The 15809-nt window shown below is 53.9% G+C and overlaps 1 protein-coding gene across 1 annotated transcript; it reads left to right on the top strand.

Annotated features, from left to right (window-relative positions):
• Positions 1 to 5876: 5876 nt before the first annotated feature.
• On the top strand, positions 5877 to 15809 carry CIMAP2 (ciliary microtubule associated protein 2; the record flags this gene model as incomplete). The annotated part of the gene is given in 10 exon segments (XM_082614710.1): positions 5877 to 5942; positions 5944 to 6039; positions 6496 to 6660; positions 6865 to 6987; positions 12118 to 12255; positions 12392 to 12449; positions 12452 to 12477; positions 12481 to 12533; positions 14417 to 14579; positions 15656 to 15809. Coding segments are annotated over 10 exon segments (1032 nt in total). The 3' UTR covers positions 15800 to 15809.

A 15809-nucleotide genomic window follows, 5' to 3' on the forward strand; every position in this document is an offset into this window, starting at 1 on the left:
GCGGCCATGGCTCACGGGCCTAGCTGCTCCGCGGCATGCGGGATCTTCCGGGACTGGGGTACGAACCCGTGTGCCCTGCATCGGCAGGCGGACTCTCAACCACTGCGCCACCTGGGAAGCCCTTTGGCCATTAGTTATCAGGCTTCCCCACTTGGGATTTCTCTGCCTCCTCTCTGCCCTGCAGTCGGCCCCAGTGTAAAGACAGGGCTCCAGGTGCTGGTTCTAATCCCTAATAATGTGTGACCTTGAATGAGTTGCTGCATCATTTCACACTTTATTCTTTCCTCATCTGTGACATGAGGGTGACATTCCCTCCCCAGGGCTAGCGTAGGTGTGGTGGGTAAACCTGGTAAACGTCACTCTGGATAACTAGCAGCTCCCACCCAGTCTGCGTTCCACCTGTGGCCCAGTTGTCTTGCTCTTGCCAGTCTTCCCCCAGGCCTGGCATCAGTTCCCCATCCTCCAGAAGATTGGGCTGTGCTCCCTGACACAAAGCTGCTAGTCCTCCAGGACTTGGATTTTGTAGCAGGTCTGAACTTCTTCGTTTTTAAAATATTTATTTATTTATTTATTTATTTAGGCTGTGCCGGTGTTAGTTGCAGCATGTGGGATTTTTTTTTTTTTTTTTTTTTTTTAGTTGTGGCATGTGGACTTCTTAGTTGCAGCATGCGTATGGGATCTACTTCCCCCACCAGGGATGGAACCCTGGCCCCCTGCATTGGGAGCACAGAGTCTTACCCACTGGACCACCAAGTCCCAGGTCTGAACTTCTGAGTCCCTCCCACCCCTCATTCCATCTGGGGCTGGGCTCCTGAGACCCTGTTGCTTTATCTTCTTGAAAAACAGACCAGCATTTTCAGAAGAGGAAATAGAGCCAATTTGTAAACTTGGAAAAAATATTTGACTTGAGCAATAAAAAGGTAAATTAAAACAACATTCTGTAGATATTTTTCACTTGTAATTTATTTATTTATTATTTATTTATTTATTTATGGCTGCACTGGGTCTTCGTTGCTGCACACGGGCTTTCTCTAGTTGTGGCGAGCGGGGGCTACTCTTCATAGCGGTGCGCGGGCTTCTCATTGCTGTGGCTTCTCTTGTTGTGGAGCACGGGCTCTAGGTGCATGGGCTTCAGTAGTTGTGGCTTCTGGGCTCTAGAGCGCAGGCTCAGTAGTTGGGGCGCACGGGCTTTGTTGCTCCATGGCATGTGCGATCTTCCTGGACCAGGGCTCGAACCCGTGTCCCCTACATTGGCAGGTGGATTCTTAACCACTGTGCCACCAGGGAAATCCGTCACCTGTAATTTTTTTTTTTTTTTTTGCAGTACGCGGGCCTCTCACTGCCGTGGCCTCCCCCGTTGCGGAGCACAGGCTCCAGACGCACAGGCTCAGTGGCCATGGCTCATGGGCCCAGCCGCTCCGCAGCACATGGGGTCCTCCCGGACCGGGGCACGAACCTGTGTCCCCTGCATCGGCAGGCGGACTCTCAACCACTGCGCCACCAGGGAAGCCCCCTCACCTGTAATTTTAAATGTAAAATTTAATAACTTTTAATTAAAAATTGTTACTATAAATTGCTGGTAATCATGAGATGAAACTTGGGCTCTTGACCTGCTTGGGAGGAACAGAGACAGATTCCCAGGGAGTTTGGCTTTTTTCTCCCCTTTTTATTGTCATAACATATACTTTACATAAAATTTACCATTTTAACTGTACAGTTCAGTAGTATTAAGTATATTCACATTATGCAACCATCACTACCATCCATCTCCAGAACTTTTTCATCTTCCCAAACTGAAACTTTGTACCCATTAAACAACTCTCCATGCCCTCCTTCCCCTAGCCCTGGCAACCGTCGTTCTGGTTTCTGTCTCTGTGAATTTGACTACTTTATGTACCTCATATGAGTGGAATAATAATACAATATTTGTTCTTTTGTGTATGGCTTATTTCACTGAGCATAATGTCAAGGTTCATCCATGTAGTAAACTTGTGTCAAAATTTCCTTCCTTTTTAAGGTTAAATAATATTCCATTGTATGTATGTACCACATTTTGTTTATCCATTCATTCATCAGTGGACATTTGGGTTGTTTCCACATTTTAGCTGTTGGGAACAATGCTGCTATGAACATGGGTGTACAAATATCTGTTTGAGTCCCTGCTTTCACTTCTTTTAGCTATATGCCCAGAAGTGGAATTGCTGGGTCATATGGTAATTCTATGTTTAGTTTTTTGAAAAACTGCTATACTTTTTTTTCCACAGGAGCTGCACCATTTTATATTCCCACCAACAATACACAAGTGTTCCAATTTCTCTATATCCTTACCAACACTTGTAATTTGTTTCTGTTTTTGTTTTTGTTTGTTTTTATAATGGCCATCCTAATGGGTGGCTTTGGCTTTTGATCTGACTCTGAGGAGATGAGTAGGAGTTGGATGGGGACGTTAGGTTGCCGGTGCATTTCAGCAGCAGGAAAGGCACATGAAAAGGCTAGAGCTTTGCCAGGGCAGGGTATGCCTAGGGACAGAGTAGCCCCATGTGGCTGAAACTTACAGAGCATGGGGAAGAGATGGCAGCAGATGAGGACATAAGGTAGCAGCCATAGCCCCATCACAGAGGCCTGAATCCTGGCTAAGAAACTTGACTTTATTGACATAATAGATGGCTCTAGAAGATGGGTTAGAAACTCTTGCAAACTTAGTTATGAGCTTTGTATCTGCTGTGTGATGCTCATTAGATGTGACCAGGGCAAGTTACTCTCCCTGTCTGATCCTTAGTTTCCTCTTCTGTATAATAGGGGTTGGAGAGGATTGCAATAGTACCTACAAGAGAGAGTTAATTGCTGTGATCAGTAAGTTGCTGTGATGGGAAGGCTTTGGGCTGATTAGAGCAGGCTGCCTTGCTGCAGAGCTGACTCACTCTGGCCTGCTCTGAGCTGCCTGGCAGCCAGAACTCCCAGTCCAATGAACCTTGGCCTATATCCTGTGGTTATTCCTCCATAAGTCCCAGAGCCAAGGCTTTCATGATGGGAGAGAAGCAAAGCAGCCCCAGGCAGGGCTGGGCCTGAGAACACCTGAGCAGCCCTGGGGCTGGTTGCAGGGCCTCCCTAGCACATAGGATGTGGTAGTGGACACAGTCACATGTCACTCACTCCTCAAAACAGCTCCTCCAGGAGACTGCAGTCACATGTCACAGACAAGGAAATTGAAGCTTAGCGAGGGTAACTTGCCCAAGGCCACCAGCTAGGAAGCAGCAGGGCTAGGACTCGAACATGATTCTCTTTGAAGATTTATGCATTACTGGGAAGTTGGGTTAGATTCATTTATTCGTTCACTTGTCACTCAACAAATATTTGCTGAGCATATACTATGTGCCACGTACTGCACCAGGAGTGAATGACACACACTCTCTGCCCCTGGACCTTCTGTAAGTTCCCTTTCCAAGGGCTGGGAATGACCTCTTGTTGTGCTTCTGCTATGTTCCAGGAGCATACCTAAATTAGCTCATTTAATCTTCACAGCAGTCTGGATATACAGAGATTACTGGCTTTATTTTTATTTTTATTTTTATTTTTTCGGTATGTGGGCCTCTCACTGTTGTGGCCTCTCCCGTTGCGGAGCACAGGCTCCGGACACGCAGGCTCAACGGCCATGGGTCACAGGCCAAGCCGCTCCGCGGCATGTGGGACCCTCCCAGACCGTGGCACGAACCCGTGTCCCCTGCATCGGCAGGCGGACTCTCAACCACTGCGCCACCAGGGAAGCCCACTGGCTTTATTTTATAGGTAACAAAGTTGAGAATCAGAGAAGGAAGTGACTTGCCCAAGGTCGCATGGTTGGGAAGGGGCAAAGTCCATGTTTGGATGGCCTGGCGTGGCTATTCTGTGTGTGTTCCCAAGGCCTGATGCCTCTGACCTTCAGCTCAGCAGTGCAGGGTGGATGCTCTGCCAACTGTGAAAATGTGCCTACCAGCCTGGGGCCCGTGAGTCCAGCTCATGGCTTAAATGCTATATTGGGATGTCAGAAGGATATTGGGTGGGGCCTGGAAGGAGACCCACTGTCCTGGTAATCCATTTCCACCACAGGCTGGATGCAGGACCCCCCGGGAAGGTCCTGTTTCTCTCTGGTTTCAGTCTTGTCATCGTCAAATGGCGTATGGCCCTTTGCCCTACCTTAGCCTAAAACCCTTGGGGGGATCAAAGGCAATCGTGGGAGATGATATTAGACAGTCTGTAGCACAACTGTGGGGCATTGGTGGGAGATAAGGCAGGATGAGAGGAGAGAGCTGACCATGACTTGTTGGGGGCACATACCCTCAACCCCTTTCTTTACCTAGCAAACCACACACACTCTTCAATGTTGAGTTTGGAATTCTCCTCCTCCAGGAAGCCTTCCCGGACTTACACACCCACAGTCTGGGTCAGAGGCCTCCCTATCACACTGACCTGGTCACACTGTGTAGTCATTGTTTCCCCCACTGGACTCTCCGGGAAGGGACCATATCTGGGTCCCAGGCACCCTGCACAATGTCTGCCCTGAGTGGGTGTCCAGGTAACTGGGGTGGGAATGAGTCCTGACACCATCCCTGCAATCCTACCTCTCTCCTGACCACCTTATTCCTGCCCTCCATGCTCTGGCCCCCCTTGCCCGTTCCCTCTTTCTCCTCCTCCCCTCCCCAGAGTGGAGAAGGAATGGATTGCCCTTTGCCTAAGTTGAGCCCTTTCTGTGTGTCTCACTGGTCCCACCAGCATAAGGTGAACATCAAGAGGCCTTTGCGCTCCACCAGGCCCTGCGCAGGGCTCTGCCATAAAGCAAGAAATCAGAAACGGTTCCTCAACAAATGACTCTAAAACCCAACCAAATGGCATCCGTATTAACCACCGCGAGGGGCCATTAAATCTGCTGGGCTCAGGGAAGGATGTCTGGCAAGGCAGCAATGAAAATGTGCATAGCCGAATGGAAAAGTCGGGGACCCTGCGGGTGTGCCTGCAGGGGCGCAGCGTGGGCAAACACGCAACGCACAGGTCTGTGGCGGTCACAAATCGCAAGGCCTGGGTTGCCGTGGCAGCGGTGGCGGCGGTGGCAGAAGCCGGTCTGGCCTGCAGCGGGCCAGCGCCATGGCCACCAACTGGTTCACGGGCGCTCCCTTCGGGGGGGCGTAGGGCTGGCAGTGAGGGGTGGGGGCGGGACTTTCTATACCTCTTCTGCCTGCCTCACTTCCCGGCCCAGAGTCTTTTACTACCGTTATTAAGTTATTTAAAATCATTTCAGAAGCACCTACTATGTGCTGCTCAGGGAGGCCGAGTGGCCTGGCCCATAGTAGGTCACTCAGCCCAAAAGTCATGGGATTTCAGCCCAGGTGTCTTTCTTCATTCATATGTATGACATATATCATGTGTATATCATATATATACATACCACCTATGATATATGTATCATATCATAGGTGGTATATATATATATGTGATAGGTGATATATATATATATCACCTACAATGTGCCAGGCACAGTTCTAGCATCTGGGGATAAAATAGTGAACAAAACAGCAAAGCCCTTGCTCATGAGCTTGCCTTCATATGGGAGGGGAGGTGGGAGTGGATAATAAACAAAAAAAGAAAAAGATATAAAATGTTGGCTAGTGATAAGGGCTGTGGAGAAAAAGGAAGTGGGGAGGAGGAGCCTGCGAGTGCAGGGGGTGGGGCGGCCGGTGGTTGCACTGAGAAGGTGATTTTGAGTAAAGGTTCCCAGCAGTGGGTTAGGGGACCAGACAAGGGTGGAATCTAGGGAGAGGGAACCTGGAAGGACGAAGACCCTGAGGAGGCGGCAGCCCTGGCCTCAGCCTTCATGGGCCAGCTCCCAAGTCACCTCCCGTGGGATGCTAACTCCCCCACCACCCAGAACTGCCCTCATCAGGGCTGGGTGCCTCTCTCTGGGCATGTGTCCCTCCCAGGTTTGACGTCTCTGCTGTCTATCCCAACCAGAAGAAGTTCAGCACCTTCAGGGAGGCCCCGTACTGCAGGGTTTACTCTGTGGACGTGGTGAGTTTGCATAGCCTCCCGAGTCTCCCACGTGGTCTGGCCACTGCCCCTCCGAGTCCCTCCCCGTGACAGATGAGCTGATCTGTGTAAGGGGCATGCCTCACACCCCTCCGTGACCTCAGCCCACAGCTCAGAGCTTGACTCAGAGCTGCGGCCTCGATGTGTTTGATAAACGCAGGACTGTAGTGAAAACAGCATGGGTCGGATCCACAGAGACCTGGGTTCCACTTGCAGGTCTTGCACAGACTGGCTGCGGGCCCTCTATGAAGTGTAAGGGGGCCAGTGACAGAGGACGCCATGGCTGCACCTTGAGGGCCAGGCTCGGGGCTGGGAGAGGGGCCCCCCAAGGGGTATTGCCTGTCCACTCCCAGGTCAGGGTGACAGCTTGGCGAGGACTTGCTCTGTGGGTGGACTGGTGGGTGCGGCTGGCCTCATTCAGACTGTGCTCTGACTCAGTCCCACATAGGACCTGGGACCTATGGCTGCAAGGAGACCTGCTTCAGCGTCAAGAAGTTGAAGAAGGAGGTGGGCACAGGCTGCGCCAAGGCCCAGGAAGCCAGCCGGCTGACGCAGCTGCCCCGCTTCCAGTACCGGGCCATCCTGAAAGAGAAGCGGCAGCAGGTGAGGCCCCTGGGGCCCCACCCTGCCCTACCGCTGGTGCCAGGTCCTCCTGCCCGGTCCTGCCTGCCCCCAGGGTGGCCTGCAGTGTCCTCCCAGGCCCAGGTAGAGCTCATCCTTTAAGGAACACATCCTTGCCTGGGCTCCTGCCCAGGTGGACACTCCCAAGTGTAAAGTTTTCACCTCTGCTCTCTCCTCTGGGGGCAGAAGGAAGAGCTGGGGCCTGGCTCCTACAGCTCCAAAGACTTCTTAGAAGAGTTGCAGGAGAAACCGGGCAGCACCCGGGGGCTGCTCAGCTCCGGGGAGGTTCGCTTCCGAGGACTCATTGGGGTAGGTGTTCTCATACACGGAGTGGGATCCCTCCTACCCTCTGCTCTGTCCGAAGAGCTTGCAGCCTGGGTGTGGCTGGAAGCACCCTTTCTCCTACCGTTCTTCTTCCCAGGCTTGGCCAGCCTCCCCTCTGGGACCCCACAGCCCCTCTGCTTTCCAGTGCCACAGCTTTCAGCCCACTGGCTGTCGTAGGTTTCTGCATCTCCCCCACCAGACCAGGATCTCCCTGCGGGCAGGGATGGGTCTGGTTCATCTTTGAGTCCCTGGCACAGAGCCAGGCATACATTAGGAGCTCAACAAACTCCTCCATATCTATAGCCATCCAGCCATCCAGCAAATAATGGTTTGAGCGCCCTCTAGTGCCACATACTGTTCCAGGCCCTGGGGATCTAGCAGTGATGAAGACAAGGTCCCTGCCCTCATGGAGCTGTGGTCCTAGTGGTAGAAACAACGGTACAGAGAAGCAAATCACATGTAATAAGGGCCATGAGGAAAAACGAGACAGGGAGAGATGGCGAATGATGAGGTGCCATTTATAGGGTAGTCAGGGAAGACCTCTGGGAGGAGGTGGCATTTGAGCAAAACGAACGGTAGGTGAGCAATGGAGACTCACGGAATCTGTGAGTGAGGGGGGAGGAGGCAAGAGCAGAGGGGTGAGGACCAGGACATGAGGCCCTTCTGGCAAGGTGAGGGCCTTGGGTTTGATTCCAGGTGCTGTGGGAGGACAGCGGAGGAGGGTTTTGATGGGGGTGATGGGTACTGAGTGACATGCTTGTGGGGGAAGGGGTCGGAGGCATCCAGATGGGCGGTGACTGTAGTGAGAGGTGGGGGTGGCGGGAGGGCTGCCGTGGCATCGGTGTGGGTCAGGATGAGTGGGGTTCAGGCTCCATAGGGTTGTGCAGGCAAAGGCAGGAGTCACGCCCACACTGCCAGTGCTGCCCCTCCTCCCCTGCCCCTCATGCTCTCTGGGCTGGACACCCTTGCCCTCCTCACTCCTCAAAGTGAGGCAAAGCACTCGCCCTGTGCTTTGCTCCTGCTCTCCCCTCTACCAGAAGTGCCATTCCACCCCCAGCGGCCCCTTCACCTAAGGACCCCCTGCTCATCCCTCAGCTCTCAGCTCCGAGGTCTGACCTGACCCCATGAGGTGCCATCTCCCTTTCCCAGGAGCCCCGATTGTGGCTGTGGGTTCAGTGTCTCTCCCCCAGCGCACAGCAGCCCCCGGGGGTGGACCACATCTGCCCGGTTGGTTTGCTGAAGAATCCCCAGGTCCTAGCAGCACCTGGCACATAGTAGACACATGATAAGTCTTTGTGGACTAAGCCCACGCCTGCCTACTAAGTACTGGTTCTCCAAAACACTCTAATTTTTTTTTTTTTCTCTCTTCACACGGGCCTCTCACTGTTGTGGCCTCTGCCGTTGCGGAGCACAGGCTCCGGACACCCAGGCTCAGCGGCCATGGCTCACGGGCCCAGCCGCTCTGCGGCATGTGGGATCTTCCCGGACCGGGGCACAAACCCGTGTCCCCTGCATCGGCAGGCGGACCCTCAACCACTGCACCACCAGGGAAGCACCTCACTCTAATTTTTTATAACCACTCCAGACGAGGCCCTGGAGGCTCAGAGAGGATGAACATCTTGCCCCAGTGGGCCAAATGGGCAAACCCCAAGCCAGGGCCTCTCCTCCACACCTCACCACTGTGAAACCTTCTATGGAGCCTGGGAATTACTCCTTGCCACGTTCAGGGGACGTGCACATGCATCCTCAGGTGCAGAAGCTGTAACTGCACTGTGGGGAGAGGGGCTGCCTGGAGGCACTGAAAGATGAGTGCTCACCTTCAAGTCTAAAGTAATAATAGCTGACACTTAATGCAGCACTTGCCATGTGCCAGGCACTGTTCTAGGCACTTGAGTGTACTAATTAATGTAATCCTCACCACAACCCTGTGAAGCAGGCACTATCATCGCCACTTTACAGACAGAAACGAGCACAGAGAGGTTAAGTGACTGCCCAAGGTCACAGAGCTCCTAAGCGGCAGAGGCAGGATTGAGTCCAAGGTGTCCACACATAACAGCTGCACTTGACCCGTAGGCTGGGCTCACTTGGATTGTTCCTTGACCATCTGTGGAGGACAGGATCTAATGGCAGAGCCCAGCCCCACTGAAGGCAGAGGAGTTGGGGGAGCAAATCAGATGCTGTCTGTTTCCTCCTGTGCCCGGTCCCCAGTGCTGGAGCATCTGTGAGGGTTGGCTGAGCAGGGTGAAGGTCCCACGGCCTGTCCCTCCGTTCCAGCTGTCTGTTCTCCTCTCTGGTCCCCACATCTGCTCCTGCAGTAACCTCACTGGGCCCTGAGGGATTTCTCCGAGCCACTCTCCTGGGTTCAGGGCTGGACAGAAAGTTCAAGGAGGTGGCACTGCCCCAGTGGGCAGAAGGCAGCCCCGGGGGAGCTCACATCCAAGGCCTGACTTTCTCAGCTGTCATCGTGCTCTGGGCTGGGACCCTGATGGCCTCCTCTGGCCAGTGTGGGTGGGACAGGCCTACAAATGCCACCTGTGCAGGGTGCTGACTTCTCCATGGGGGCCTCCCCAGTGCCAGTGCCAAAGCTGTGGGTGCCTGCTTTGGGTCCTGTGAATCCTTCCCCAGAGCGGATGGGCTGTTGAAGCACACCCCTGCAAAGCCAGTGCCTTCTCTGCTGGCACTGGGCTCTGCCTCCATCCTCCTCCTAGTAAGCTCTGCCCTCCCTTGGCTTTGGGGACACTGGGCTCTGTGTCCTTGGAGCTCCTCCGCCAGCCTCCCTCCATGGCTTCTCTTTCCCAGGCCCTGCCCTCCCCACCACCCTCTGTGGGGTGTTCTCTCTTGCGCAGCCAGGCTCCATGCACATGGCTTCAGATCCCCACACCGGGGTCCTCCAGGCTTCTCAAACTCTGCATGCCCCCCTCCTGCCATGTCAGCATCTCCCACAGGCCTGCTCTTCCTGGGCAATGGCACCGCCCAAAGGCCAGAGCCAGAAACCCATGGGCACCTTGTTCCCCTGTAGTCACGGGGGGTCTGTGCTTCTGTCTCCCATCCTCCTCCTTCCACCCCCTTGACCTCTGCCCAAGCCTAAGCCACACGCCCCCTGCCCAGGGGCGCCCCCAGGACTGATTTCCTGGTCACCTACTATTGCCCCAGTCGCCTTCCTAAGTGTCCTCATGCCTCAGAATCAAGTCTGGATGCCTCGCTTGGCCTTCAGGGCCTTCCCATTCTCTTCCCAGTATACCTTTCTCAACTGTCTCAAAGGTGCTCTTATGGCTCCCTCTAACTGGGACACCTGTCCTTCATCTTCTGGGAAGATGACTCTTTCTTCAAGATCCACCTAAAAAAAAATCTTGTGACAATTCCCACTTTCCCCAGAATTAAGCACTCCTGCCTGGGTCCCAGAAGCCCTGAAACATAACATTCTAGCTAAAGTCAGGGGTGTTCACATCAGCCCAGGTGTGTTACTGCACCTCTGAACCTGAAGGTTTGAAGGGAGAGATGAGGCTTTGCCGACAGAGTGCTGGCACTGGGCTCCTCCTGGTCTGTGGAGCTCCGGGATCAGCAGCTCCGCCCCTTTGTTATAACCCTCACTTCTGAGGTCTCCCTAGACACCGTGGGGCTTATTTCTCTCCCACCTCTGGTGCCTGCACAGTGCCTGGGAAACAGTAGAAGCTCAGAAGGATCATGCATGGATTTTGAAGTTAGAACCCTTGTGCTGCCCCTTTCTGGAGGTGGGACCTTGGACACAAGGTTTGCCTCTCTGAGACTCAGTTTCCCCATCTATTGATTGCAAGCGGCACTGATTTGATCTCATCAGGATGTCTCTAGGACCAAGATATTAAGGCGAGTAAAGCAGCCAGCACATGATGTTGAGACCCACTTTCCTACTTTGGGGCTTTTCTCCTGAACGTACCTGGAAACCCTGGGCCCTGGAAGGAGGCAATGTGCATTCTGGTTCCTCTGAGGGTGAACGAATCTGATGCCTGCCACAGCCTGACTACCCACCCTCTCTCTCAGGTCTGGTTCCGGGCTGCGTCCTGGGAGGTTCCAGGGACTGGAGGTAGGCAGGGCCGAGCCATCTGTGGAGTGGCAGCGATCCCGTGTGGCTAAAAGGTGCAAAGCAGCAGAAAACATCCTGCCTGGTCATGACCCAAAGATGGCTACCCACTCACCCACCTGTACTGCAGGGTGGCTCTTCTCATTCCACCTACAAAGGCCATATTTCCGACCCTGGCAGTCGAGGCTCCAGATGCTCATTCCAGCCACAGTTCTCAACCTCTCCTACATCTTTCTCTCCTACCCCGCCCCACCAAGACAGCCACCCCACCCTGACTTATTAGGTGTTGGCACCCACTATGGGCTGGGCACGTGCAGGAGGCTTTATAGACGTTATTTCATATCATCCTCATTACCTTGGAAGAAAGTTCTACTGTCCCTGTGCTTGAAATGTGGGCCATGAGGCTAAGAAGGATTAAGTGGCATGCCCAAGGTCACTCAGCTAGGAAGCAGTGGAGTCAGGACTCGAACCCAGGACTCCAGATCCCTCCAGGTCGCAGCACTGTTCACAGCCCAGTGGGAAACCCATTCATGTAAACGTAGGGCTATATCACAGGGGTGTAATGGTTGGGATTTCCGAGACCACCAAAGCAAGCAGCTGTCTGGGGTGATCAGGGAAGGAAGGCTTCATTCCCAGGAGAGATGACATTCAAGCTGGCTTTGCAGGATTAGAAGAATTTTCCAAGGCCAAGAAGGCAGGAAGGGCATTTTGGGTGGCAGTAATGGCACAAGCAAGCAAAGGCAAGGAGGTGGCCAGGATGGCATAGGTTTGGGGACCAGCAAGGACCTCACTTTGGCTGAGGCGTCAGATGTAGGAAGGGAAGAGTGAGGGGTAAGTTGGACTGACCAGTGGGGCCCCAGTGAAGTCTGAACTTGAAACTGAAGGTCTGAGCAGGGGCAGAGGCTCACAGGCCCACAGTGCTGTGTGTCTGGGGGGCAGTTAACACACAGGGGCTCTGAAAATCCCGTTACCCTCGGGGGGACATCTCTTCCTCAGGTGCACTCAGAAGCACAAGGCCTCGGACTAACGGCTTTTATGTCCCTCCCTCTTGCCCCCAGAACTACTATCCAGGCCCTGGAAATTATGGGGAGAAGGGCAACCCATACACGAAGCTGGAGGAGAGTGCCTGGAACTGGTCTCATTCCAAGGGCCTCATGTGCAGGATGACCAACAAACAGCCCCCCTTGGCTCATCAGGTAGCCCCCTACCCTGGCCAGGCCTCGCCCACCTTCCTGTGCAGACCTGGGTGGGGGGACTCCAGGGCAGATGGGGAAACCGAGGCCCCGAGGGGGTGATGGACCTGCAGGGATTGTGCTCTGTGCTCTGTTCCAGGGGAGCAGTCTGGCACTGGGCACCTACACCTTCAAAAGTGGCATCGAGGCGTACCTGGCATGATCCATGGGCACCTGAGGCCTCTATGACACTTTGGTGACCGAAGCAAGCTCCAGCCTTATGGACATTACTCTGTGCAGGTGTGTACCCAGGCGGGCTATGCCTTCCCTGGCAGGAAATCAGGCCTCACCTATCCACAGCAGCCTGTGTGCTAGGCTCTGCGCAGGACACTTCCCATAGCCTGCTCACTCCCTCTTCCCAGCTAGGGCAGGGTAAGGCACCCTGTGTTAGAGGAGGAGACTGAGGCTAGCCACGCAGCTGGTAGGGGCAGAGCCGGGATTGAACCCCATGGCATCTGTCTGGCTTCACCTCCAGTCCCCTCTCCTCTGTACCAGCACGAATTGCAGGGGAGGTGCAGGGGGCCCCAGGGCCAGGCCTGGATGGGAGACAGGCTGCCAGGCCTGCAGGGACCTGGATGGTACAGGCCTGGGTGTCCTGCTGTTTTGGAGACACTTCCCAGCCATCTCGGACCCAGCTAAGCTGACTGGGTTAGTGGCAGAGAACTGGAGGGTTGGGAGGGGAAGCTGAGGTAGAATTTTAGCTTGATGCCCCCCTTTCCTGTGCCAGTCAAATTCATGTTGTGGGATCCCTAGCACCGTGGGCTTTGCTTTCATAGTAATTGGACTTAAGTATTTGTCTAACTGTTTATTTTGTCTCTACTGTGCCTTCACTCTTGTGTGCCTTGGGCCAGGTAATCTTCTAGGTGCAGAGGAACCTGCCCCAGTGGTGCTTACTTTCTAGTAAGTGCTTACTTTCTAGTGCAAAAAGAAACACAATCGCAAGTGAAAACAATATAGAATGTTAGCAGGGAGTGGGTGCCGTGGTAAAGGCATCAGGAGCACTAGGAAGCAGGGGTGGTGAAATGTTGAAATTCTTTGGGACCAGCTGGTAAATAGCCACTGAATGAGCCCTGCAACCTGGCTCCTCCCTGGGGCTTCCCAGGCCTCCCCATGACCAGCTACTAAGGTGTCCTGCCAGCATAGCAGGGGCCTCAGACGCTCCGTAGGCCCTAGAGCCAATGCCCAGGCCACAGGATATTATTTTGCGTTATCTAAAAAAATAGACATTTTAAAGAGCAGTTTTAGGTTCACAGCAAAACTGAGCAGAAAGTACAGGGCTCTCATGTTCCCTCTGTCCCCGCTACATGCCCAGGCCCCCACTATCAGTAATCAGCACCAGGGCTTCCCTGGTGGCGTAGTGGTTGAGAGTCCACCTGCCGATGCAGGGGACACGGGTTCATGCCCCAGTCCAGGAAGATCCCACATGCCGCAGAGTGGCTGGGCCCGTGAGCCATAGCCGCTGAGCCTGCACGTCCGGAGCCTGTGCTCCGCAACGGGAGAGGCCACAACGGTGAGAGGCCCGCGTACCGCAAAAAAAAAAAAAAAAAGAAAAAGAAAAAAAAATCAGCACCAGAGGGGAACATTTCTTACAATCAGTGAATCTACATTGACACATTATTATCACCGAAAGTCCATGGTTTACATTAGGGTTCACTCTTGGTGTTGTACATTCAATGGGTTTGGACAAATATATAATAGCATGTATCCACCATTATAGTATCATACAGAGTAGTTTTGCTGCCCTAAGAATCCTGAGTGTTCCCCCGTCACACCGGTTTTTAAATATTTGAACTATCGCTCCTGCTCAGAACAGTGCCTGACTCAGTAAATGTCCACGAAACAAGTGAAAGAAAGAAGAAATGGATGAAGGCAAGCTGGGCTGCAGGGCACTGCACGGAGGAGGGGCTGTTAGACACCCCATCAGACTCACCCCACCCCTGGCTGGGGGGCTTCATCTCTGTCGCCCAGGTCAGGGTGGACTGGCCTGGCCATGAGACAGTGGCAGGCATTGGGGAGAGAGATGCCTCATTGGACAACTGCTTGTCTCTGATTGTGGTAAGGGTCCAGAATCGCAGCTCTCGCTTTTCCTGACATAACATATTCTTTTTCCTCCTCTGTTTCTCAGAAAAAAACGGCCCAGGGAACTGATGAATTTCAAGAGCTTCGTGGAAGAACTTAACTCATGTCACAATAAGAAGCGTGGAGTTTTTTCAAAAGTTCCCCACAACCCAGAAGCCCCTCCAGAAAGAATTTATTGGGCCACACTTAGCCAGTGTCCCCCCAAACTAGTCACTGTCCCCCTATGGCCTTCCTTCCTTCTTCTCTTGGAAGGGGGCTTTCCTGCGGGGGCAGGGTGGGGTGGAAGTGGCTATCTCAGCCGAAAGCTCACCCTTGGGTACCAGACTCACCTGGTTCCCAATCCTGGCATTGTACTTACTAGTCACATTGGATCAGTGTCTGTCACTCTCTGAGCCTTGGTTTACATGCTTGTCCCGTGAGCGTGACCAGGTGGCTGTGAGAATTCAATAAGGTTAATACTAGAGCCTATAGCATGGAGCCTGGCACCCGGGAAGTGCCCAGCGGGCATTGACCTCTGCCCCTCCCTCCCCTTTAGAGAGGATGAGGGGAAGACTGGAGCGGGACCAAGTGTGAATAAGGGGTCTGTCCGACAGAAAGCCGCACACCTGTTCTATTTAGGGGAGTGGTGGGCTCCTTTCTGGGGGCTCGGCAGCCAGTCATCTGAGTAGGCTCTGGACATTAGTCGACCCCCAAGCAGGTTCTGCCCACCCAGGGAGGGAACTGCTAAGGGCTTGGGAAGGTAGGCGTGTCCAGGGGAATGAAAAAGGGTACCCACATTTCCTGAATACCTGCTCTGGGGCGGGCACCTTTCAGCCCCCTGGAGGGAGGGATTGTCTCTTGCATTTCATGAAAGGAAACTGAGGTCCAGAGATAGGAAGGGATTTGCCCAGGCTCCCAGCAAAGGGGAGAAGGAGCCAAGATTGGAGCCCAGCTCATTTAGCTGCAAAGTCCGTGTGGCTTTTGCTCCCCAGACTGGGGTCTGGAGCACCTCTCTGGACCCTGCCAGACCGGGAGGGCCCTTGGGAACCTGGAAAGAGGCTTCAGGCTGATGGGTGGGCATAGAGTGGGTGGCAGGGGTCATGAGAGTCCCGCTGGGCCCCTTCACCCCCAGAGGATGGGCTCCTGGTAAGTTGGGAGGTGGCCAGGTACCTCCCACCATCCTTGGCTCAAGTCTCTGGGCTGCCAGGGGGGTGAGGTCAGCTGCCCGGAGCCCTCATCAGGCCTGGCCCCAGGCTGACCACCGCCAGACCTCGCCAAGCTTTCAGCTTTTGTTCCTCACCTCTAGGCCACATCTGGTCCCAGTACGTGGCTTCCTCCAGAGAAGGAACGCAAACCCATCAACCAACCACCATTCTTGCCGTCTCCCAAGCGGATAGGCATAAAGGCCTCCCAGATGATTCTGGGAACCTGGGTGAGTGGGTCTGCGTAGGGGATACACA

The sequence above is a fragment of the Mesoplodon mirus genome (assembly GCF_964341445.2).
Source record: "Mesoplodon mirus genome assembly, chromosome: 3".
Lineage (NCBI taxonomy): Eukaryota > Metazoa > Chordata > Mammalia > Artiodactyla > Ziphiidae > Mesoplodon > Mesoplodon mirus.